This window comes from Chlorocebus sabaeus, chromosome 10 (assembly GCF_047675955.1).
Source record: "Chlorocebus sabaeus isolate Y175 chromosome 10, mChlSab1.0.hap1, whole genome shotgun sequence".
Taxonomy (NCBI): Eukaryota; Metazoa; Chordata; class Mammalia; order Primates; family Cercopithecidae; genus Chlorocebus; species Chlorocebus sabaeus.
The window spans coordinates 65,743,321-65,770,097 of record NC_132913.1 but is presented as its reverse complement, the minus strand read 5'-3'; the positions used below and the strand labels follow the sequence as shown (position 1 = coordinate 65,770,097).

The following is a 26,777-nucleotide window of genomic DNA, read 5'->3' as shown; positions in this document are numbered from 1 at the left end:
TAGCCACAATTTTATTTAGAATATAAAACATGGAACTTGACTTTGGAATTTTATTCTAGAAAGGGGGACTTCCCCCTAGCTTTTATGATTTTTGAAACTCCTGCTTGGACGCAATCGTCATCTTGCATAATCGACAGTAATTTTCAGGTTTATGGAATTTTGCAAACTTTAAGCAAAGCACATCAATCGGGCTCAGTGCTGCGGCTTTTCTTCGCATCACCCAGGTGGAATAGCACCTCTACTCCCAGAACTTAATCCAGGCGAATGCAAAAGGCCTTTGCTGGTTTTCTGGTTTGGGTAGTCTTTGGGTATTCACTTGGAAACAAGGCGAATTGATGGAGGAAAGAGTGATGGATGGATATATAATATAATTCAATGACAGGATCTAGGCGGTGGGTGTACGAGTGTTTACTGTAAAATTCAATTTTTCTGTGTATTTTAAAGGTTTTCATACTAAAATTGGTGGGGGGGGGGTGTGGTCACACAGATTTCACCAAAAACCAGCTGCGTATTAGCTGTGAGATTAGGGAAAAAATGCCCAATACTCAAGTTTTCTTGACTGATGTGGAAAATTACGTATCCCAAGGGATTGGTACAAAAAAGTCAAAAGGACATTCCCCGCACTACCAGAGGCCCTCTAATCAAGGGCGGCCCCGAGTGGCGGGGGAAAGAAATGCAAGCCAGCGGCGGACGCTGAATCCTGGAGGTCGGCTCTCGGAAATGCCTGCAGCCAGGCGGAGGAGCTGCTGCACCGCAGTTTCGTCGCGTCGGGCTGGTCTTCAGGTTGTGCGACTCAGCCTGGAACTTCTGAATGCAAGACTCCGACCTGAGGATTCGCTTCAAGGACACCCCAGAAGCACCCGGAAAGCCACCGCCAGCCTATTTTTTACGCTCCTTTTCCAGCATGCTTCTTCCTCCCCCCAGTATCTATCTGCTGGTTCCCTAGGGGTCTTAGAAGTCTTTTGCTTCCACAAATGACAACCATATTCCTTGACTCTACGACATCCCTAGCTGTTTATTTCGTCTTATGCCAGTTCCATTTTAGAAATGCGAATGTTGTCACCGAACCCTGAGGAAACCGGCTGTAAAATATGCGGGTTTAGCGAGAAGAAGCGGAGCGAGGGTGCGGTGCAATCTTAGAGACTGAGAACAGCCAGCCTGGGGGCCTAGAAACAGCGTTAACCGCGCTGAGCCCGCTGCCCGAGGAGGAGGGGTTGGGCCTGTGAGAGGGCAGGGCCGCGTCTATGGCCCAGCCCCGGCCCTTTGTGACAGTGTCCAACGCCTGCCACGCGTCGGAACTCGGCGCGGGGCATCCAAGGGGCGCGAGTGACACGCGGGAGGGAGAGCGGTGTTCTGCTGGAGCCGATGCCAGAAACCATGCATTTCTTATTCAGATTCATTGTTTTCTTTTATCTATGGGGCCTTTTTACTGCTCAGAGACAAAAGAAAGAGGAGAGCACCGAAGAAGTGAAAATAGAAGTTTTGCATCGTCCAGAAAACTGCTCTAAGACAAGCAAGAAGGGAGACCTACTAAATGCCCATTATGACGGCTACCTGGCTAAAGACGGGTCGAAATTCTACTGCAGGTAGGAAATGCTGCGAGCTGCCCACGCGTCCAGTTGCACAAAATCTTGCCTGCCTCCACCAAGCGTAAGCCTTTTTGGTTGGTTGGTTGGTTGGGGTTTTATTTTTTAACAGTAAAAGTTGAGCCCTTTATTCATTAAATATATATATATATAATATATATATGTGGCTCTCTAATAAACTGAATATTTCTATTTAAAGTATTGAAAATGTTGGTCCAATAAATTATCGAAAATACAGTACATCCACACACACACCAACCACTACCATTACCTTTAATTCTGGGACCTCCAGAATTAAATCAAGGTTCTGCCCATAAGGATGTTCACATTTTTCCCTTGCCGGAAGTATTGAGTCTTTACGGAGGAATACATGGAATAAAGAGATTTAACTCTGGCCTTCAGAAGCACGATTTTTATAGGTTGTGGCCACTTTCTATCAAGAAAAACCGTTACTTCCCTGGTGACTTCTGGTGGGCCCTGCTCCCCCATTCCACCTGGTGCCTACTCTGATTTAATTGATGGCTTATTACTCAGAGGGAGAATCTTTTCTTCATCCTGTAAAGATAGGACTGGGTAAGATAGTTCCATCCATTTACAATAAAATAGAGAAATTTAATAAGAATTTATACAGTTTTTAAATTTAATATTATATTAGGATTTAATAAGCATATAGACTATATTACTAGAATTTAATAAGAAAATATACCATTTTAAATTACTTTTAAAATGACTTTTTGAGGCTAAACCTGCCTCATCATTTTTTACAACACACTCAGGGGAGTTAAATGAGTTCTTTGTACAAGCCATGCAGCTAGTTAGGGGATGGAGACCCATTAAAAAGTTAACTGTTGAATAGGTTTTGTAAAGATAACAATTTTAAAAAATGAGATGGCTCTTAATGATTAGCTTTGGGCAAATCATACTTCTTTCTGGTAATTATAGGGAAGTTTGAGTCAAACACCCCGTTAGGGGTTTTAGAAAGAGTGCTTATACAGGAATGATGGTTAGAGAGGACTCCAATTTTAAATGCCCAGCTGTATTTTCAAGTTTGATTTCTTGAAATCAGTTTATTTAAGTATTGTTTTTTATTATAGCCGGACACAAAATGAAGGCCACCCCAAATGGTTTGTTCTTGGTGTTGGGCAAGTGATAAAAGGCCTAGACATTGCTATGATGGATATGTGCCCTGGAGAAAAGCGAAAAGTAGTTATACCCCCTTCATTTGCATATGGAAAGGAAGGCCATGGTAAGATGTTTAATTTTAATTTCTTGTTTTAGTTATATTTAAAAAATGATTAGTAGATTTCTGGGTATGTAGGTCTGAAAGAATTGAAAGCCCAGTCTCAAAAAGAAATATTTGTACAGCCATGCTCATAGCAGCCATGTACAGTAGACAAGAGATGGAAGCAAGCCACATGTCCATAGATGATAGAGAAATGGATAAACAAAATGAATATATGCGTATATGGAAGCCAGGCACAGTGGCTCACACCTGTAATCCCAACAGTTTGGGAGGCCAAGTTGGTAGGATCGCTTGAGGCCAGGACCAGCCTGAGCAACAGCAAGACCCTGCTCTTCAAAAAAAAAAAAAAAAAAAAAAAAAATGAAATGGAATATTATTCAGCCTTAAAAAGGAAGAAAATTCTGAGACATTCACCAACATGTATCAGCCTTGAGGACATTATGCTAAATGAAATAAAGCAGTCACAAAAAGATAAATACTGTATAATTCCACTTATATGAGGTACCTAGAGTAGTCAAATTAATAGAGACAAAGTAGAAGGGTGATTGCCAGAGGCTGAAGTGAGAGGGAAAAGGGGGAGTGTTGACCAATGGGTATAGAGTTTCAGTATTGCCAGAGGAAGAGTTCTGGAGATTGGTTGCACGGCAGCATAAATGTACTTTACTGAACAACACACTTGAAAATCGTTATGATGGTAAATTTTATGTTATGTGAATTTTACCACAATTAAAAACAAAAAAAGTAAAATAAATAAAAAATGATAGATGAAATAAAGAGAACAGTTGAGTCCAATGACCTTAAGCTCTATCTAGTTCAGTCCATTCCCCTCTTTTTGTTTATAAAGATAACATGACATTGTTATAGATATCTGGCCAGAGTTCTTTCTTCTACATTGTTGCAACACTCATGATGATTCTGTGTATTCTATAAGCTCTATCTTAAGCATTTTTTTTTGAGATGGAGTCTCGCTCTGTGGCCCAGGCTGGAGTGTAGTGGCACGATCTCGGCTCACTGCAAGCTCTGCCTCCTGGGTTCACGCCATTCTCCTGCCTCAGCCTCCTGAGTAGCTGGGACTACAGGCGTTCGCCACCACACCTGGCTAATTTTTTGTATTTTTAGTAGAGACAGGGTTTCACTGTGTTAGCCAGGATGGTCTTGATCTCCTGACCTCGTGATCCGCCCGCCTCGGTCTCCCAAAGTGCTGGGATTACAGGCTGAGCCACTGTGCCTGGCCAAGTATTTTTATTGTTTTCAGCATATGTTATTATTACATAAATATTTATAACAGATCTTTGGTAAGCAGTACCAAAGTTAAATTCATAAAACTCAGAAACTGGAACATGTGGGTTTAGAGTTAAAGGACAGGACAGGCACATTGTAAAAGGAACATCTGAGATATAATAAGCTGTCAGTCATTATTACCCCAATACAGGACAAGCCTTCAAATGTGTAAGAAATGATCTTACTCTTTCAATATCTTGCCTATTTTTAAAATCATAGAGTGAAAAGATCTGAAAACCTAGGTAAAGCAAATAAATGGGAAAAATGTTTGTATCATGTATGAAGACTGACTTACTAACCAATAATGAAAATGACATATCCCTAGAAATGGGCCAAATTCATAAATAAGCACCCACTAGCAAAAAATTACAAATGGCCTTTAAGTCTGTGAGAATACTTAATTTTATTCATAATTAAAGGAATTTAAAATGAGACACCATATTTCACTCATCAGATTAGCAAAGACAAAACGACTTGGCAAAAGCATGGAAAAATCAGCATTATTGCTGGGAATGGAAATCATTCAACTTCTCTAACAATTGTTATTAAAAGTGAAAATGCAGGCCCAGGTGTGGTGGCTGATGCCTTTAATTCCAGCACTTTGGGAGGTGAGGTGGGCAGATCACTTCAGGTCAGGAGTTCGAGACCAGTCTGGCCAACATGGTGAAACCCCGCCTCTACTAAAAATACAAAAATTAGCTGGTTGTGGTAGAGTGTGTCTGTAATCCCAGCTACTTGGGAGGCTGAGGCAGGAGAATCACTTGAACCTAGGAGGCAGAGGTTGCGGTGAGCTGAGATTTTGCCACTGTACTCCAGCCTGGGCAACACAGTGAGACTCCATCTCAAAAAAAAAAAGTGAAAATGCACATGCCTTCTTATTCCAGTAGTTCCATTTCCAGGAATATGTGCAAAGGTATGTGTAAAAGAACATTCATTGCAGGCATTTTTGTGGCAGAGGGCAGCAAAAGGCTGGAAACCACCTGCCTATCCATCAGTGGGAAATTAGTTAAATATAATATATCTACACAATAAATTACTGTGTAGCCAGTAAAAAGAATTAAGTAGAGCTATACTTATTAATATGTTAAAAATAAAGTGGAGGCCAGGCATGGTGGCTTCATGCCTATAATCCCAGCACTTTGAGAGGCTAAGGTGGGAGGATCACTTGAGCCCAGGAGTCTGAAAGCAACCTGGGCAATGCAGGGAGACCCAATTGCTACAGAAAATTAAAAAGTTAGCCAGGTGTGGCGGTATCTGCCTGTGGTCCCAACTACTCAGGGTGCTGAGGTGGGAGGATCCCTTGAGCCTGGGAGGTCGAGGCTGCGGTGAGCTGTGTTTGTGCCACTGCACTCCAACCTGTGGACTAGACTATATTCCACTTTTGGGATATGTATTGAGCATCAGTGCCAGGCTTTGTAGGCACTGGGCATAAAGCAGTGACCAAAGTAGACACTACTCCCGATCCTCTATGAGCTTGTATTTCAGAGGAGGAGTTTCACATATGCCTGTATCTACACAAAAATACATCTGGAAGAATATGCAGTCATCTGATGACATTAAGCGTTCCTGGGAAGGAGGCCTCAGGGTCAAGGATGAGAAGATTTATTTTCGTTCTAACATTTTGTACCATTTGAAAGTTTTATAGTGCATGTATTAATTTTTCCAAAATTAAATTTTTAAATTACAAAAATTGAGTGTAGCAGAACAGAGAAGAAAATTTTTAAAGCAGGCAGGGAGGATGGGCAGCCTGACAGACAGGCTGCACCTTGCATCCTTTGTTAGGTTCTTGCTCCACGTTGCTGCTTGAAGGCTATACAGAAAGAATCTTTGCCTCCTTACCCTATTTAGAGCCACTGCTAACTCCACCTGTTTGAAATAGTAAAGATTAATTTTCCACAATGAGATATTGGCATTGCTCCCAAATATTTCATGGAAGTGGCATGCCTTCTTTGAGGCAGTTTTATTAGTCATTAAGAGTTCTTTCCAGCAAAATCGGGGCATCAGTGCCCCACATTGGATTGGCAGGTGGTGGGGGGTTGTCAGTGCTTCGAGTCAGACCCAGTCAGGCTTAAAACTCCTAAAAAGACAATTTCCAGATAACTTCAGCTTTATTTTTAATGCTTTTTGCCAATAATTTGATCCCATCAGAACAGCTCCATGGTACCATAATTTATATATCCTGTTTTTATTTGTATAGGAACCTGGGAGAAAGAGAAGGAAAATTGAAAATAAATTAAGTCAAATGCAATACTTGTGCTAAAAATCTGTCAAAAGTTAAGGCCACTTCTAGGCAAAATGATGGAGGAAGAGTGCCTTTCAGTCTCTTTCTCATTTTCAAAGTTTTCCCTTCTGTCTTGTGTTGTGTCTTCAGATGCCTCCACATTCTGCCTATCACTAGAGCACCCACTCTCCTATCTGCCTAGAGCACACATATCTGTCATCATCAGGTGCTCATCCAGGGTTCACCACCCTGAGGCAAAGGACCACTTAGCTTATCCTTTTCATAAAGTAATTTATGCTTAGATATGAATGACTACCCAGGCTGCCTAAGCTCTTAATAAATCAGAAACTTGCTGCAGAGATATAGAAGTTCGACATGAAACAAGTTCATATTCAATTGGAGGTATCTCTAACAAACATTAAAGTGAATAATCTCACTAGTAATACCACCAGCACCCTCATTTTACAGGAAAGGAAACTGAGGCCCAAAAAAGTGTGTTAATTGGACCATAGTTAATACTGGCCTTGCCTGCATTGCAATACCTTGGATTACATTATTTTAAAATATCCTTGTCTCATGTCACAGAACAACCCTGCATGTCTTGAAATGCATGTGACTTGTTAGTGCTTAAATAACAATATATAACAAGAAAAAGAGGTAACTGGCAATATATCCTTTTTTTTTTTTTTTTTTTTTTTTTGTGATGGAGTCTTACTCTGTCGCCCAACTGGAGTGCAGCGGTGTGATTGATTTTGGCTCACTGCAGCCTCTCCCTCCCGGGTTCAAGCTACTCTCCTGCCTCAGCCTCTGAGTAGCTGGGATTACAGGCACACGCCACCACGCCTGGCTAATTTTTGTTTTTTTAGTAGAGACGGGGTTTCACCATGTTGGCCAGGCAGGTCTTGAACTCCTGGTGGCTTATACCACTGCGCCTGGCCAATATTTTCTGTTTATAGCAAAATTGTTCAAAAACTGCCTATGTACCTACGATATTTTTTCTTAAGAAATTTATGTTTTGGGCTGGGCACAGTGGCGTATACCTGTAATCCTAGCACTTTGGGAGGCTGAGGTGGGTGGATCACCTGAGGCCAGGAGTTCAAGACCAGCCTGCCAACATAGTGAAACCCCATATCTACTAAAAATACAAAAAATAGCTGGGCGTGGTGCTGCCTGCCTGTAAGTCCCAGCTACTTGGGAGGCTGAGACATGAGAATCACTTGAACTCAGGAGGTGGAGGTTGCAGTGAACCAAGATCGTGCCACTGCACTACAGCCTGGGCAACAGAGCAGATTCTGTCTCAAAAAAAAAAAAAAAAAAAGAAAGAAATTTGAATTTGTGTTTTGAATTTGCCTTGAATTATTGTCAGAAGTAATTGTTTTTCTGTCATAAGGAGATTATAACTGGAAAAAATAGGAATGGGGTTTATAAAACGACCATTGACTCAATCTCTAGCTCTTCTACTCTAAAGTCAGGTAATATGTGGTGCATTAGGTTAGGACTTTTATGTTAGTCATATGATGCATGGGTAGATCTTTCTATGTTTTCTCTTTGAAAACTACTAATCTGCTACTCCTTTTGGCTATAACTCACAAACTCTTTTCTCTTCAGATTATATAAAGACTTTAGCTAGAATGCTTCACTTTTTTATTAAAGAAATTGCTGTTTCCTTCCAAGGACAAACATTTTAAAAATAAATGATATGGGTCATTCATTTGACACATTGGACTGTCTGTAGTAGATCAGGCACTGTGTGGGACACTGGCAATATACTGATGACACAAGCTACCCACTGCCCCTTAGCAAGTCATTTCTGCAGGTCATTTTTATGACATACTTATCTGAAATAGCCCATTGTGTATTAAAATCACCTGTGACATCATGGCCCAGCACGGTGGCTCACGCCTATAATCCCAGCACTTTGGGAGGCCAAGGCGGGTGGATCATTTGAGGTCAAGAGTTTGAGACCAGCCTGGCCAACATGGTGAATCCCCATCTCTACTAATAAAGTACAAAAAATTAGCCAGGAATGGTGGCAGATGCCTGTAATCCCAGCTACTCGGGAGGCTGAGGCAGGAGAATTGCTTGAACCTGGGAGGCAGAGGTTACAGTGAGCCGAGATCGCGCCATTGCACTCTAGCCTGGGTGACAGAGGAATTTTCTTGTCAAAAAAAAAAATCTGTGACATCAGCTAATAGGTTAACTTAATTAAAGAGAGCAATTCTAGCCAGGCACAATGGCTCACATCTGTAAGCCTAGCACTTAGGGAAGCCAAAGCAAGCAGATCACCTGAGGTCAGGAGTTCAAGACCAGCCTGGCCAACATGGCGAAACCCTGTCTCTACTAATAATACAATGCCTGGTGTGCACCTGTAATCCCAGCTACTCAGGAGGCTGAGGTAGGACAATGGCTTGAACCCAGGAGGCAGAGGCTATAGTAAGCAGAGATTGCGCTACTGCACTCTAGCCTGGGAAACAGAGTGAGACTCCATCTCAAAAAAAACAAATAGATAAAAATAAAAAGAGATATTCAACTTAATGCTTAAAAATGTATACAATTTCTTTGTAAAATTGTTACTGAATTTTTCTTTTATTTTTAATTTTTTTTTTTTTTAATAGAGACAGGGTCTCACTATGTTGCCCAGGTTGGTCTCAAACTCCTGGGCTCAAGTGATCCTCCTGTCTCAGTCTCCCAGAGTGCTGGAATTACACGTGTGAGCTACCATGCCCAGCCTGTTACTGGATTTTTCTATCATTGCACTTATTTTTTAACGTCTATAAAAAATTTGAAAGACAAATATATTGATACTTATGTTTTATTTATGCTTCCAAATAACTACACAAAATCATTTTCTAAAAGATTACTCATCTATGCTTTGAAATTTTTCTGCCTATGCATTTCTTCTCTGTGCCACCTCTCTTCTGTATTGATGATAGGAGAGTACAGTTGTCTCTCAGTACCTATTAGAGATTGGTTCCAAGACCACCTCATGGATTCCAAAATCCACAGAAGCTCAAGTCCCTAATATAAAATGGCATCACATTTGCATATAACCTCTGCACATCTTCCAGTGTACTTTAAATCATCTCTAGATTACTTATAATATCTAATACAATGTAAATGGATTGGTTAGGGAATAATGACAAGAAAAAACTCCGTACATGTTTATGACACACACAACTATCCTTTTTTGTATGAATATTTTCAAGCCGAGACTGGTTGAATCCACAGATGCAGAACCCACAGATATGGAGGGTCATATCCATGTATTAATAAAAATTTATGATTTGTACTTAATCAAGAAATAGTGGTCCCATAGGTCCTTTGAATTGACTTGGTTCAGAAACATGTGGAAAAAATATTCCTAAAAAGTATTTATAAAAAAAGAGAAAAAAGCAAAAATGAAAACTCTTGAAAAGCTGAAAGAAGTTATAAAAGATGAGAAAAAATTAAAAATTGTGAATATTCAGATAGCAATTCTTATCAACATGAAATAATGTAATATGGTTATGGCAGTTCATGAGTAGATATTTGAACCATATCTTTAGGTAAGTTAAACTGTTAAAATTTATACCCTTAGCAGAAGGCAAGATTCCACCTGATGCTACATTGATTTTTGAGATTGAACTTTATGCTGTGACCAAAGGACCACGGAGCATTGAGACATTTAAACAGATAGACACGGACAATGACAGGCAACTCTCTAAAGCCGAGGTAATTCAAACCAGTTTCATGTGTATAGTCTAATTTTTTTATCTCAGTTTAAATACATCTGTTTTACAACTATTACTTTTTAGGTCTAGCTAGCATGGGCTCTGATCACTGCTTTTATAGAGCTGGTCACTAAAAAATAATCTAAGCGCTTAGAAAAAGCTCTAAGCTTTTTCAGTATAAACCTTGTGAGTCATCCTCTTCAATTGCCTTTCTCCCTACAAGAGAGTCATTAAAATCCCAAATTATTCGTCTCTACAGTGCTCTTCCAGTTTCTAGACTACACTAGCATATCTCTTTTTCAGGCAGCACTGTAAGAATTTGCAACAGGGCAAATAATTCACGCCTCATAGGATTATGAAAAGAGCTAGCAAGGATCTGAATTGAGTGGGCTAGAAAGTTGGTAAACAGGAGCCAGGAGTTCAGCCAGCTAGCTTCTGTATCTCAGTCTTGTAATAAAGATCTTGTAATAATAATGATAATTGGGCTGGGCATGTGGCTCATGCCTATAATCTTAACACTTTGGGAGGCCGAGGTGGGAGGATTGCTTGAGCCCAGGAGTTCAAGACCAGCCTGGGCAACATAGGGAGACCCGTCTCTACAAAAAATTTAATAAATTAGCCAGGCGTGGTGGTTCGTACCTGTGGTCCCAGCTAGGAGGCTGAGGTAGGAGGATCGCTTGGGCCCAGGAGGTTGAGGCTGCAGTGAGCTGTGATCGTGCCACTGCACTCCAGCCTGGAAGATAGACTGAGACCTTGTCTCCAGAAAAAAAAAAAAAAAAAAAAAAAAAAAAAAAAAAAAGATAATATTAGGTAACATTTATTTTGTACTTTTAGTACCAGGTACTATTTATAAGCACATAAGTATGTGAACTTATCTAATCTTCATGATAGTTTATGGGGCAGACACTATTGTCATCATCTCCACTTTTAGATGGGGAAAATAATAATCAGGTTAACTAGCCAAAAATTACACAGTAGTAAGGGGCAAAACCTGGGCAATCTGGCTTCATGAGTCTTCTTACAGTTTAATTTTTCTTAGAGACAGGGTCTTGCTCTGTTGCCCATGCCAGAGTGGAATGATCATAGCTCACTGCACCCTTGAATCCCTGGACTCAAGTGATACCCCAGCATGCCACCACACCCAGCTAATTTTTTTTGTTTAAGAGATGGAGTCTCACTACATTGCCCAGGCTAGTCTTGAACTCCTGGCCTCAAGTGATTCTCCTTCAGCCTCCCAAAGTGCTGGGATTACAGGCATGAACCACCATGCCCGGCCCACTACTGTATTTTTAACTTTGGATCTAGACTGCTTCTTTTAGAGAAAATCATGAATGTTTCAAGTCTAATACTATTTATTGAAGTCTACTGTTTTACTTAGTCCCACTGATCATACTCCTGCTTAAAATTAGTAAACCAGCTGTCTCCCCTCTTAACTAGTTAGGAGACATTTAAAAATGCATAACTCTACCACATAACTGAGTAGTAAAAGGTAACTAGGTTGATTTCAAGTGATAAAAATAAGTCTTTTTCTCTGTTGCTTTTTCATCTCCCTCTCCAATCCTTTCCCCACCCAGTTCAACTTCTTATACCTGGATATTAGTAATGACTTTCCCTTCAAGCATCTTGGTTGGCCAACAGTGGAAGAAGGAGAAGGGAACATGTCCTGTTCTTAAGAAGAAGGGCAGTTACAGGGGTGGCAAATGGTTCCCAAAGTGTACTTCTCCATTGACTCCTTATCACCTCTCTATTGACTCCTTATCACCCTTTTTTAGAGTGAATAGCAGCTGCAGATGAATTTGCATAGTACCCAAGGGCTCAGCCTATGCACACAGACCACTCATTATCACAGGCACACCAAGAGCCATGTTCTGCAGTATGACTACTCTACAGTAAGACATTAGACAATCTTAAATTCTTTTCTGGAAAATAAAAATAGAGAAAATTCAAAATACTAATCTACTTAGCTACAATTTCCCTGGATGTCTTTGTGATATCAGCTGCTTTATCGCCAGATGGACGAGAGTGATTTTCACTAACTTGAATAACAATAGCTATCTTTTATTGATGGCCATAATCATTATTCTAATCCTTGCATCAATCCTACAATATAGATACTTATTTACCTCCTTTTACAGATGACAAAACTGAGGTTCAGAGAGGTTAATTTGCACACGACCACACAGCAAATCCAAGGCAAAGCCTGAATTAGAAACATGAACTAAAAAAAAAAAAAAAAACCACTTTATTCATTGTCAGAAAGATTAAGTAAACTATTTCATCAGTTTCATCTTTAAAAAAGAGAAAGAAAAGTATTTATTTAGTATTAAAGGGGAAGGATGGGGGAAATACAGTGTTTTATTAAATTAAAAAGTGGAAATAGTGTGGAACCCATTACTAGCAAAATTAAGGTCATGTTCTTACCCACTGTCTTTCTGTACCTCTGTACTATAGTGTACTGGAAAAGGAGTTGAGTTTAAGCATCAGCAATATTGGTTGTGTAAAAATAAATGAACTTACTTAGAAACTCAGAAATATTTGAAGCTATTAAAAATTGTTTACACCTACATAGGATTGCTAAGCTTTGGCTGGAAGAAAAAAATGCGTCTCCCTCATGTAGGACCAAAGTCCCATTTGAGAACAGTTGATGTATCCTTCATTAAGGTCCACTGATTGCTCTAAAATAAAGTCAACTTGCAATGGGTTGACCGTAGGATATGTATTGCGAAAAACCTCTCAAACTCTAGCTTTCAAAAATACTCTTGCCTCTTTAATGCCAGCCTTACTGAACATTACCTCCAGATGATTGTGCGTTGCTTTCTTTAGTTATTATAAGGATTAGTGCTTTCCAATGGAAATATAATTTGAGTTACACATATAATTTTAAAATTTTTATAGTCACATCTTAAAAAGTAAAAAGATATAGGTGAAATTAATTTTAATGTTATATCTTCACTCAATATATCTAAAATATTGCCATTTCTATATGAGATCAATATAAAAGTTATCAATTAGATATACTTTTTGAAGCCTTCAAGATCTGTTATATATTTTACATTTGTAGTAACATATCTCATTTTGATCTAGCCATGTTTCAAGTGCTCATTAGTCACATGTGGCTAGTGGCTACTATATTGGACAATACTTTTAATGTGTGTTTGCATAGAGAAATTTTATATAATTAGTGAATACTTCAGGATTCCTTTCTTTATTTGACATTATTAAAGAGATTATTATAGTTATGTAGATTTGGAAGAGAGCAATAGAAGCCTAGAAAAACTTAAAATACTAAATTTTATTTCAAAACCTATGGTTATATTTTATTGATTATATAACATATTCATTAGTTTTAGAGATTATAGAAATGCCAATTTGGGTTTTTTTCACTAATGGCAGTCATGCATGATTTTCCTTTGATAATATGAACAGCATGGATTATTAGAAAGCATTTAGTTTCAACAAAGTTCAATTTAAATATTAATCTTTGAGTATGTACCACTAACCATCTATCATCTTAGGGAAAACTAATTTGAAGACCTGTTTCTCTCCAAAACATTGCTTCAAAGAGTAAGAAAAATAAAACCTCAAATAGTGTTTCAAACTGTTGTGTCATTTACTATAAGTAATCTTGGACATGAATTTCATTATTATAAATATTCCTCAAAGTTACTGGAAATTTACTGTGATGGCTTTTAATTAAAGGAATGTTATTTTGGCCTTCCAGATAAACCTCTATTTGCAAAGGGAATTTGAAAAAGATGAGAAGCCACGTGACAAGTCATATCAGGATGCAGTTTTAGAAGATATTTTTAAGAAGAATGACCATGATGGTGATGGCTTCATTTCTCCCAAGGAATACAATGTATACCAACACGATGAACTATAGCATATTTGTATTTCTACTTTTTTTTTTTTAGCTATTTACTGTACTTTATATATAAAACAAAGTCACTTTTCTTCAAGTTGTATTTTCTATTTTCCCCTATGAGAAGATATTTGATCTCCCCAATACATTGATTTTGCTATAATAAATGTGAGGCTGTTTTGCAAACTTAACTTGTAGGAATGGTATGATTGTGTTTCCTGTTGCTTTATTCTGTAAACGAGAATTGTAGCACTATGAAACAGACCTCTTGGTCCCAGTGGGCATTTCTTCGCCTTTCAGGATGTAGGAGGACATATACAGTATGTCAAAAACTGCAAGCTTTTCCCAACTTTAACCTTACCAGCATGTTAATATCCAGTTTTTTTATACTTTAAAAGTTAAAGTGCCTCATATTTTTAAAATATCCAATAAGGACCCAGGAATTAGCATTTCACTTGTTTATACATCTTATAACATTATGAAGAGGATATAAAAATCCTAGAACTGAAGAGTCTTCCTTTGGTATATGTGCAGGAAGAAAGTTGTATATCTCTGTTCCACAAAGAACACAACACAGTCTCTATACTTTTTGGTGTAAGCTTCTAGCCTTGGTTATTTTCCAGTGGGGAATGTTTAAAGATATTTGACCAAACCAAAGACTTTACCTCTTATAGCAAGCATAGAGACTGTACTGCCTGGCTTTTGCATTCCTTCAGACATTATTATAAATGTGCAACTCCTCTTCCCTCTTTAAACCTTTATAAGATGTCTGCCACCCCAAGCTTTTGTCTTGATAGTTTTAAATTGATGCCATGAAATTTCTTAGTTTTTGTTCCCTTTTTCTAGTTATCTCTTTCCTTATGTCACCTCATTTCCCATCATTCTTGTCATTAATGATGAATGATCATTACAAATTGGTATGCTGTCAACTTTTGATAAATGTACCAAACAAAGGAGGATATACAGTGCCATGGCAGTTTTGTGTCATGGTCAAGTTATGATATCATATGACTTGAGAATAGTATGTAAGAGATGCTGTAGAAGATCACATTGGTACCAAAGAAAGGGCACGTGTCTATCAGAACATAGAAGATTTTGCATACTGCATGATATGGTTAGGCTTTGTGTCCACACCCAAATCTCATCTTGAATTATAATCCCCATAATTTCCATAATCCCCACATGTCAATGGAGAGACCAGGTGGAGGTAACTGAATCATAGGGGTGGTTTCCCCCATGCTGTTCTCATGCAATCTTTGGTTTTATAAGTGTTTGATAGTTCCTCCTGCATTCATTCTCCCGCCTGCCACCTTGTGAAGAAGGTCCTTGCTTCCCTGCCTTCCACCAAGATTGTAAGTTTCCTGAGGCCTCCCCAGCCATGGGAAACTGTGAGTCAATTTAACCTCTTTCCTTTATCAATTACCCAGTCTAGGGCAGTTCTTTACAGCAGTGTGAAAGTGGACTACTACACTGCATATATAGGAAAGTATGGTCAGACAGTAAATAGCTCTGTTCAAAATAATTGAGTTCCCAACAAGTAAAGTTTTTTCTACCTTCTGAAACTTGCTCTTTCCAAACCATTGTTCATCCTTTAACTTCTTTACACTATCAAAAATTCTATTTAAAAATAGAGGGCTTTCAGATGAGTACATACAAAAACAAGTGTACATAGGGGTAACACAACCATGAGATTAGTAAATAACACATGGCTAGCACATAATTTGACACCTCATAAAACAAGGATCTGTACTATCTTTTCCTTCCTCCCAATATTTCCTCATTTCTATGCTCAATTTTCTAACACTTTCTCACGTGATCATTTACTCTTTCATTGCCTTCCCTCAGAAAAACCTGCTCCGTTGAAGTAAACTAAGTAACTCAATATTCTTTATTTTGGTTTGGAAGCTGTCTCCATTCTCTGTATCCATATTAAGAAGTCACCCTATAATCTAAACTTTGTAATTCTAATTTTTTTGTCCCATTATTTTTCATACAAAGTGCTTTTAAACTTGTTTTTAAAAAATGACAGATAATGCCACATGAATAGGGAGATGATTCATTCTAAAACTTGTATTTACATAATTAAAAATAAATTTCTAGTCATTCTACATACAATACAGTGTACAAGTATTTCATATCGGCATGATTGCCTTCTGCCTTCATATGCATATATGTAGCATTCAGTGCAGTGACTACATTTTGAGTTCTAGAATTTTAACATTTTATTCATTATACAATTATTTTAATAAAGGTAAATAGTAATTTAGGTTGTGTATGAAAAATTCAGATTTCTCAACAGGGTAGATTAAAAAGATCTTTCAGAACTGAATATGTTAAATGTTTTAAACATTTTCAAAGAAACAGATGTGTCTTATCTGTCTTAACTTTACAATGACAGTATTGCGTTTTTTGAAGACGAAACTCGTGAGCATACCCACATCATAGAATGGCAGCCCATTACTACTATCAGTCACCTTGTTAACTGTGTACACAAAACCCCATGTTGAGTTCAGTGTGCTTTTAATTTGATACTGCTATTAAACATTTAGGATTGCATTAAATTATTAACACATTTTTCTCATTTTACCAGACCAAAGGCAATAGTTGAAACACCATAAAGTTGCTACTTGTGCAGTTTTGTCATCCTTACATGTCGAATTGAAAGTTGATTGAAAATAAAATTGGTATTTAGAAAAATATCTTAATTATATAAAAAGTTATCTAGGCCAGGTGCGGTGGCTCACACCTGTAATCCCAGCACTTTGGGAGACCGAGGCAAGTGGATCACAAGGTCAGGAGTTCAAGACCAGCCTGGCCAAGATGGTAAAACCCCATCTCTACTAAAAATACAAAAAATTAGCCAGGGGTGGTGGCAGGCGCCAGTAATCCCAGCTACTCAGGAGGCTGAGGCAGAGAATTGCTTGAACCCAGGAGGCAAAGGTTGCAGTGAGCCAAGATCGTGCCACTGTACTCCAGCCTGGGCAACAAAGCAAGGCTCTGTCTTAAAAAACAAAAAAAAAAGTTATCTAAAATGATAGACTACATCCCAAAAATGATTCTAAAGTGACTGGCAAGATTATGAAAGAACATCTCTATTCTGAATGTTACATGTAAATCTTTTTTGATATAAACAATGTTACTAATTTTCATGACAACTTAAGAAATAGACACTACTGTCATCATCACTACTTTATAGATAGGGAAAATGATACCCAGACAGGTTAATTTCTTTCTGTTTTTCTCATTTTAATTTAACTCATGAAAGCAAACCTAGATAATTTAGGGAAGGTTTGTGGCACAACTGCACCTACAACACCAACATGGTATATTCATTTTTCATTTTATTTCATCCTCTTGTGCCAAATATCAAAACAAGGAACTGCATGAAGTCTCACATACTTCTGACCATCAACAGAACACTGAAAGCACCCATAAACTGTCTCCCTTTTGAAGTTCCCCATTCCACAGAGTATGCACGGCCCTTTGGGAATGTTGTGATTAAGTAAGTTAACTCGAATATGGGTCCCTTCTTTGAGTGAAATATCAGTCATGCTGAGAGGTTTGTCATAGTAGTCAGAAAAAAGATCATCCAAGTAAAGCTGTGAATGAGAAATTACATCCATCACTCTTCTATCTAAAAAGACAAAAACAGAACAGAAATGTGTTAGAAGTGAAAATGAAAAATACATAATGCAAATAGCATTAATAAATATGTGAATCCACTAGTCATGAAATAATTGGCTTTTCTTTTTCCTTTTTTCTGGCTCTATCACCCAAGCTAGAGGGCAGTGGCGCAATCTCCACTTACTACAACCTCCGCCTCTCAGGCTCAAGTGATCCTCCTACCTCAGCCTCTCAAGTAGCGGGGACTACAGATATACACCACCACAACCAACTAATATTTTTTCTTTTGTATTCTTTGTACAGATGGGGTTTTGTCACATTGCCCAAGCTGGGGTGGCTCAACCCTGTAATCCCAGCACTTTGGGAGGCCGAGACGGGCGGATCACGAGGTCAGGAGATCGAGACCATCTTGGCTAACATGGTGAAACCCCGTCTCTACTAAAAAATACAAAAAACTAGCTGGGCGAGGTGGCGGGCGCCTGTAGTCCCAGCTACTCGGGAGGCTGAGGCAGGAGAATGGCGTAAACCCGGGAGGCGGAGCTTGCAGTGAGCTGAGATCCGGCCACTGCACTCCAGCCTGGGCGACAGAGCGAGACTCCATCTCAAAAAAAAAAAAAAAAAAAACAACTTCTGAGCACTAGCAATCTGCCTGCCCTGGCCTCCCAAAGTGTTGGGATTATAGGCATGAGCCACTGTACCAGCCAGGCTTTTAAATTCAAATTTTTCCTTAACAGATGGGATTACTGAATAGAAAACCTCATGCATTAAGCCAGGAAAGAAAAAAAAAGACATTCACAATGGACATACTTCTTTCAAATAGGATATTTCTCAACCTGTACAGCAGTGCAAATGTTGCCGTTTCTTCCCTTTCAAATCCTCCTTTTGACACTGAAGTGACACAAAGGTCTACAAAAAAAATTGTTAGAAGATGTTATAACTTGAATAATTCATGTTTTATTGTTTGATGGGGTGATGAATTCTGGTACAAACCATTCATTGTATTTTTTAAAAAGTTAACTTTTACATACTTTTGGAAAAGGTAACATTCACATGGTACAAAATTCATACAAAAAGGAGATACAGCGACAAATAAGTCTCTGGTCCACCCTGTATCCAGCCACAGTCTTCTACCTCAGGGGCTCATACTCCAGAAATACTCCATATATTTTACAAGCATAAAGAAAGATGTATGTATACATGTATGTGTATAAAATTATTTATGCCCAAATAGTTACATATTATACTCAGCTCTTTAAAAATATCCATTAAAAGTATTATATTCTTATTGGCTTCATAGTATTCTCTTGTAAGGATTCACCATTATTTAGTCTCCTTAAAGTTGTTTCCAATCTCTTGTTATTGAGGACTGAATATACTTGCACTCATATCATTTCATATATGTGTAAATGTATCTGTAGGATAAATTCCTAGAAGTGGAAGTCCAAATTATACATATATTTTAAATTCTTGTGGATACATCAGTCCATTTACATTCCTCCCAACCATCAATAAAACTGTAAAAACTTAAAATTTACTTAATAAGACCTAGTATTTGGAAGCGTAATAGGGTGACTATAGTCAAAACAATGTAATTGTACAGTTTTTTCTCCATCTTAGACTGAGAATTTGTACATTTTTAAATAACTAGAAGAATTTGTACATTTTTAAATAACTAAATAACTAAAAGAGTATAATTGAATTGTTTGTAACACAAAGGATAAATGCTTGAGGGGATGGATACCCCATTTTCCATGATGTGATTATTATTGCACTGTATACCTGTATCAAAATACCTCATGTACTCCATATATAAATAAATATATATATATATCTGCTATATAGCCACAAAAATTAAAAATATTTTTTAAAAAAACAATTTACTTAACATGTAGTTTTGTTTTGTTTCTGGACTCCCTATTCCCTCCTCCTACAAAATTGCAGAAATGAACAAAAACAGGTCTAAAAACATTTGTAAATTACCATGGCTAGGGGACTCCCTTTCCTGATCCTTTGGGCTACACCTGGGCTTGTTCCAGTTGGCCAACAGACCTTAAAGACCTGTGAAATGTAGAGACCTAAAGTGAGCTGCACTTAGGTATTATACAAGGTGACAATTTTGGAGGAAGTATTTTTACCTTTTAAAGTTATTTTTTAGGAAGAGTGCAAGGGGAAGCTTGTTATGATAAGTAAAACTGAAGTAAGAAAAGCTGTCTTTAGATGCCCTGGTTTGGGAATCCTAACACTTCAGGCATCCTACTATCTACCTACTCCTCTGTTTGCCACCACCAAAAACTACCTATAAGAAAGTCATTTATTATCTCCCCATGTAAGCTAAGGAATACTTTGTCAGTAGATGGCATTTTAGCTCTTATTTATAATTTTAAATGGGGTAGTGGAGAGTTTACAACCTTCACCAAGAAGCAGCAGCAGAAAAGTGGAATGGGGAAGCAGGGAAGGGAAGACCTTTCTCAGCTATTTTGCCCAAGCATAAGATTGACAGTGCTGACACCATCTTCTATAATTGTTAGACACGAGAAAAAAAGAGAGAGAGAGAGAGAGAGAGAGATCCCATGCCCTGTTGAATGCTCCTTAAAAATATAGTCATTTGTATTTCATGCAGACCCTTAACTCACCAAAGGCACCATCCAGGTATATGAAGAGTTCAAAAACACTGAAAGCTATGGTTGTATGTGCTGGGAAAACAATAGCTTTGTCCCTTCCCTTGGGATTCTGTTCATCCATAAAGTGAAACTGTATTGAATAAATATATAACATTATTAAGTATTATAACAAGTAAGGATAGCTTTTTGGAGAAACAAAACATCTCATAAAATCCTACCAAACAAAACAAAAAATTCCCAAGTAAAGAATTATTCTGCTTGAATTAAACCATTTTTTATAGCAGAGATCCAATTGGTCCAACAGAAACTCCTGGTCTATATTAGAAAATACTTCTGCACTTTTCACTTACTTTGGTATTACAGCCCATGATTAGTGCTACCACAACCATAATGCTCTGGAGTAGAAGCCTTTTTTTTCAACAGGAAATCTTAGAAAGCAGTGCTAGAGTTTAAGTTTTCAGCCTAACCTGTCTACCATTCCAAAGCCCTCCAGAGTTTTAATCCAATCAAGTCATTATTAGGTGTCACTGAATGACAAAGATAAACAATATCATAATTGAGCTGAAAATTAAACACAGATAGTTTTCTAATTCTTTTTATTGTTTCAGAGACAGGCTCTCTCTCTGTCACCCAGTCTGGAGGGCAGTGGCACAATCATAGCTTACTGTAACCTTGAACTCCTGGCCGCTCCTGCATCCTAAGGTGTCCCCGCTAAGTCCTGAGCTCGAACCTGCAAACTGCTGGTTGGACACGGAGCCCACGGTCATCAGCTGAGCCCTTGGCCCTAGGTCCCTAGTTGGTCCCTAGTTGCTGGCCCCAGAGAAGTCTGAAGGCAAAGGGGTGGTTTGGAAAAGAGGCTGCTACATCTTCCCCAGCACAATAGCGGTGGGAGGGCCCACGGCTTTTCAAAGGCTCCCAAATTCTAAAAGACAATGACCCAAACCCCCACAGGCAGCCCCCTGCCTCAGGACTATAGGCGTGTGCCACCACACCCAGCTAATTCTTTTATTTTTTGTAGAGACAAGGTCTCATTATTTTGCTCAGGTTGGTCTTGAACTCCTGGCCCCAAGCTGTCTTTCTATCTCAGTCTTCGTAAGCACTGGGATTACAGGCATGATCCACTGCACCTTGCAGCTAATATTTTTTTAAGGATTTAACTAACCTTGAATAAAGCATGTATGGCCATTGATAATATTAACTTTGAAAAACTATTTGAATATAAAAATATAAATTCAGCTTTTAAAAATTCAAAGTGTAAAAACTCTATCACTTAAAAAACAACTCAGCTTAAGCATTCAATTTTTATTCCTAAAACAGCACTTAAATAGTAATATGAGGGACTCCATTATGCATGTAATTTCACAAGGATTACTGTTTTTGCATTATGTTACACTTTTTTTTTTTTTTGGTTGGGGTTTTTGTCTTGTTTTGTTTTGTTTGAGACGGAGTCTCACTCTGCCACCCAGGTTAGAGTACAGTGGCACAATCTCGGCTCACTGCAACCTCCACCTCCTAGGTTTAAGCGATTCTTGTGCCTCAGCTTCCTGAGTGGCTGGGATTACAGGGGTGCACCACCACACCTGGCTAATTTTTGTATTTTCAGTAGAGATGGGGTTTCTCTATGTTACCCAACTTGATCTCCAACTCCTGACTGCAAGTGATCCGCCCACCTCGGCCTTCCAAAATGCTAGGGTTACAGGCATGAGCCACTGTGCCCAGCCAAAAACTATACCACTTAAAATCAGTTCAACTCACTCAATTTTTATTCTTAAAACAACACTTAAATAGTAATTTGAGGGACTCCAGTATGCATGTAATTTCATAAGGATTACTGTTTTTGCATTATATTACACATGTTTAGAACCCCAACATTTCTTTTTTTCATACTCTAGAATAGACATTGCTGTGCAAAATCCCATACAACTGCAGCTCTTTCATCAGAACATTTGACAAAATACACAAGTCTGACGAGAAATTCAATACTTAAAAAAATTCCCATGGCAACACTTTAGTTAGTAAGATAAGCCCAACGAGTGTGGTTTACCCTCATTGCTTCCCCTCGAATTCCAGCATGCACAGACAGTGAGCACTGTCGTGTGGTTCGGATGCTCTCCATGACCACACACAATACTGCCTTTCTGCTGCTCCTTGACTGACGTATCAAGCTGTGGTCAAAGTTAATTTTTCTAAAATAAAGAAGATACATTCATAAGACTCTGTAACATCTAATTACACATAATCAAGTACATTTTTTGCTGTCACATGTTATTCATTCATAGTTCACCTAATAGTAAATCAAGGCAATCCTAATAGTCAGAAAATATACCCAAAAGAAATGTAATAATTTGTCTCTCCTACCTGTTTTCTTAAAACATGCTTATACACAATGTTTCACTCCGTCTGTTGAAAGTCTTTTGAGGGGGGACTCTATTTGTTGCAGACAGATTCCTCTATTATTTAAATCTAATAATTTAGCAAATGTGTGTAGAGCCAAAGTAATTTTGTGGAACAATTAAGTTTTGTTTAAGCCAAGTGACTTTTTTTTTCTTTTAAGCTGGGCAAATCGTTTTAACGTGTAACAGTAGACCAACTGGGGAGGACAAGACCCCAAGCTCCAGCCTTTCCCCTGATGCCCTGGGACCTGTGTGCCTGGGCCAGTCCCATGCCTGCCCCAAGCCCTGAGGCCCTCAAGTCCCAGAGAAGAGTGGGAAAGAAAGCTGGGTGGTTGCAGCTCAGCTCCAAGAGTTCAGGGAGGAAAAAACAGGGGCTAGTTGAATTTAGCCTTGGAAAAATACATCTCTGGATGCTGATCAATGAACTTCTTCAGAATCTCCTGTTTCTTCTGTTCGTCTGAGGTTTGCAGCCCCATGGACTTCTGTCTCTGGTCATACATCATCCTTTCCACCATGCTGTGAGTCTCACTGTCCAGGTCTGACAGCTTGGAATTCTCAGGGTTAATATTCTTGGTACTGATCTCAAGGTCACTGGACACCAAGCGGCTCCACCACTCCGTCTTATTGATCTTCTCCAGATGCAGAGTCACCACCTTGCCGTCCTCAATGAGCCACGAGCTCTCCTCCACCTTCACTTCATTGTAGAGCTCCCCATAGATGATCGCTGGCTGCCCCTTGAGCTCCATCCGGAGGTGCCACCGCAGCACGTCCACCACCACGTCCTTCCCTTTCAGCCGGAAGTTCACACGGAAAGGGACTGCCAGGTCCAGCTCCGACAGGGTCTGGGTCCAGCGGTAATTGGGCAGGTCTGCCCTGTTGCCTAGGTTGGGCTTCAGTTTTCCTTTCTCCTTCTCTCTTCCTCCTCCTCATCTTCCTCAGTCTCCTGCTTTCCTGGGGAATCAAGGCTGCCGTTCTTGAGCTGGGCCTCATGATTCTCTGCATCCTTTTTCTGGTCAATCTCTAGCTGCAGCCTCTCTGTGTCTTCGTCAGTTAGCTCCTTGATCTGGGGCCCTGAGGTCTCTGACTTAAACCAAGTGATTTTTGATATCTATCCTAATTCAAAGTTTGGATATACCACTAATGTATTTCAAATACACCTAGCAAATTACACTAGTAAAATACAACCTCAATGTTTTAAGCATTCTTTGTAATGAAGTTTATATAGCTAAAGTATTTAATGAAAACACTGAAATATATTAGGATTATTATACTGACCGTGTAGTAATTTCTTTGAGTAGTGTTGATACTTCCACTTCATGTTTGGTTACTATACCAAACGAAGCTTTCACTGCAATGGAATCTGATCCAGCAACATTAATCCCAACGTCATTTACAATATGGTTACCTCGCCTTCCATAGAGTGAAACATCGGATTCATCTTCATAATTCAGTAATTGATAAGATGAAATACCTTTACAAGAAGAAACGTAGTATTTTTAAAATGTCTTTAATTTATCTTATGTAGATTATATATAGTAACACGTTAATTTACAATTGAAGACTCAATTATCCAAATGTTAGAGAAAGGCAACATTACTCACCAAGATTTAAAGTAGTAATTCAATTAATCTTACAACAAAAAGAAACACATAGCCAGAATTCTTAAAAGGAACTCAAATTTTCTATTCAGCCAACAGAACTTCTTAAGCATCAAGATCCACTGGGCAATTCAAAGAAAAAATAAGCGTTTATAAGCAGTAACTCATTAAAATATCAGCTTATTAAATAATCTACCCTTCAAATACATTTCAGTTTACCAATTGTAATAATTGCATTGTAAAAAATAAATACAAATTACTTTCATCTCATTTGACCATATAAGATAGGTAAGCCCAAATAATACCCCATTTTATAGATGAAGAAATATGTCATAGTCTAAGTTGATCTGATTAAAACAATTTATAAAATAATTGATAGATTTGAAAATTATTTGACCAATAAGAGATTTGATATTATACAAACTTTTGGCATTGTTAATCTTAATAACATTATTATACTACCATCATAATAAAAGTTGCTTTAATCATGGAAAATGTGTATTACTAATGTAAGTAGCATATATGACCTATGTTTAGGTTACCAATAATACAGACGAATGAGTTGGCCCTCCCAAACATTTAAACTTACCAGCTGAAATTTCTCTGTCTCCTAGGAGAATATCTTTCAGTGTAAAAGGTGTTGAAGTAAATTTATATCTAGGAAACAGAAAGCATCGCTTCTTTTTTACCACCAGACTTAGAGGTTGATATTTGTCAGCTTCACTGAGGCTTGGAACAGGAACTAATCTCCCTCCATCTCCAACTTGCTTGACAAAGCTCTTGGTAGCAGCAGCAAACATACTAAAATCAAAATGTCATCAACTGCAACCCCCAGATAAATCCATTTTTAAAGACGAAAATCAGGCACAAAATTAAGCACTGCTTGTTTTTAAATATAATTATACATCTTAAAAATACAAAGCATGGTTTCACCAAGTAGTTTACCACTGTATAATTCACTGCCTCCGCTCATGTGCTCAGGTAATGAATAATAGATCAACGGTGTAAAACGATATGCTAAGAGCATGTTTAATTTGGAATGGCAGGCTATAGCACTAAAATATACACAGAAAACTAATAACGTAAAAATATGACCAATGTCTATGATAAGGATCACAGTAGATAGCGATTTGCCACTGGCAATGGGCCAATTTTAAGGGAAGTATATAGCGCTGTGGGAAGCAATGCAATTTAGGCACTAACAATAGTCCCGGATACAATCTACAGTGGACCTAGTCCAAAGGGAATTCCTTCACAAGTCCACACTGGACTTTTGGCAACACGAAAGTGCTGTTTTGAATCCTCATGGCATACAGTTCACTGATAGAGCATTTCATTCATTTTCCATCTTACATGTTTACAAAACTGTGTTTAATATTAAATATGAATTCACAGATATAAACAATTACATGCAGATCTTTATAAAAAAATAAAGCCACATTACATGTAAGTAACTATATAAACTATTACCTAGTGGTTTCTTACTCTGAAGTTGGACACACAGACTCTATCCCTTTGAAATGGAGTCCTGCTGCATCTTTTTGTTTCATTATTATCCCAGCTACTGGGATAGTAATAAGAGCTATCTATATAAAGTTCTGGCCTGTTTTTAAGTGATTTTGTGGCTAAAAATGAACTTTACCTGAGTGCTGAAATGTTTTGGCATAGGTGTTATGCGGAGTTCATATATTTTGAAATAGTGACTATGTAGCCCTTCCAATAAGATATCCATTAAAACAGTGATGGATAGTAATCTATATACATACATATATAGATGGAGAAAAAGAGAGAATAGGCTCTAATTAAAGCATCAAATGATATAATTTGATTAGATTCTGAACATCTTTCACTTGCTTTCAGGCATCCAGGGCTCACATGCTAACAAAATAACAAACCACCTTTTTTTTTTTTTTTTTTTTGAGATGGAGTCTGACTCTGTCGCCCAGGCTGGAGCGAAGTGGCGCTATCTCGGCTCACTGCAACATCCGCCTCCCAGGTTCAAGCGATTCTCCTGCCTCAGCCTCCCGAGTAGCTGGAATTACAGGCGCCTGCCACCACGCCCGGCTAATTTTTGTATTTTTAGTAGAGACAGGGTTTCACCATGTTGTCCAGGCTGGTCTCGAACTCCTGAGCTCAGGCGATCCGCCCGCCTCGGCCTCCCGAAGTGCTGGGAATACAGGCGTGAGCCACCGCGCCCGGCCATAAATCACTTTTAATAATATCCTTTCGTAGGAACAGCATCGTGCAAAGCAATCTTCCATAACACCGCGTAAGCACAGGACGGCATTTCAGCTAGTGCCTAGCAAGCCCCTGGAGAAACGACACGACATCCAATGGCCCACCAAAGGTGCTGCATCCCAGGCAAACGCCATTACAATCGACTACACAGGTCCCCAGAAAGGCCTTCGTTTACTCCTAACGTTTTGCTGGGATGCACTGACCCAGCGTTCCATCTCGCGACGAAAGCCCAGAAGACAAAGGAGCCCGCCTGGCGGGAAAGGAGGGGGTGTTTGGACGTCCTCGAGTGTTCCTAAACACCGGGCTCGGGGACCCGAAGAGCCCACCGCAGCGTACATATCCGGGGTCTCAAGCTTCAGAACCAGGCCCGGGAGACTCCCTGGAATTCTGCCTTCCGAAT

The 26,777-nt window shown here is 38.8% G+C and overlaps 2 protein-coding genes and 1 pseudogene across 5 annotated transcripts in view; 1 reads left to right on the top strand and 2 right to left on the bottom strand.

The window, feature by feature from the left end:
• Window positions 1–742: 742 nt before the first annotated feature.
• Window positions 743–14,094, top strand: FKBP7 (FKBP prolyl isomerase 7). 3 transcript variants are annotated; one of them, XM_007965470.3, is made up of 4 exons: window positions 744–1,586; window positions 2,681–2,832; window positions 9,912–10,042; window positions 13,763–14,094. In XM_007965470.3, the coding sequence occupies exons 1-4, from the start codon at window positions 1,366–1,368 to the stop codon at window positions 13,922–13,924; spliced, it is 666 nt and encodes a 221-aa protein (XP_007963661.1). In that variant the 5' UTR covers window positions 744–1,365; the 3' UTR covers window positions 13,925–14,094. The 3 variants fall into 3 exon arrangements, with proteins under 3 accessions (XP_072875946.1, XP_007963661.1, XP_007963660.1); XM_007965469.3 differs by having other exon boundaries at window positions 748–1,586; window positions 9,909–10,042; XM_073019845.1 differs by lacking the exon at window positions 9,912–10,042 and having other exon boundaries at window positions 743–1,586.
• Window positions 14,095–15,943: 1,849 nt separating this feature from the next.
• PJVK (pejvakin) overlaps window positions 15,944–26,777 on the bottom strand; it is a 49,293-nt gene continuing 38,459 nt past the window's right edge. Inside the window, exons 5-10 of one of the 2 annotated variants that reach the window (XM_073019843.1) lie at window positions 24,729–24,940; window positions 23,817–24,012; window positions 22,193–22,334; window positions 20,161–20,278; window positions 18,335–18,433; window positions 15,944–17,537 (exon numbers count right to left, since the gene is read on the bottom strand). In XM_073019843.1, coding sequence (XP_072875944.1) covers window positions 17,245–17,537; window positions 18,335–18,433; window positions 20,161–20,278; window positions 22,193–22,334; window positions 23,817–24,012; window positions 24,729–24,940 — 1,060 coding nt within the window. In that variant the 3' untranslated portion in view covers window positions 15,944–17,244. The remainder of the gene's footprint in view (window positions 17,538–18,334; window positions 18,434–20,160; window positions 20,279–22,192; window positions 22,335–23,816; window positions 24,013–24,728; window positions 24,941–26,777) is intronic. The other variant, XM_073019844.1, reaches the window with a different exon arrangement.
• Window positions 22,341–23,743, bottom strand: LOC103218268 (nuclear migration protein nudC pseudogene; annotated as a pseudogene).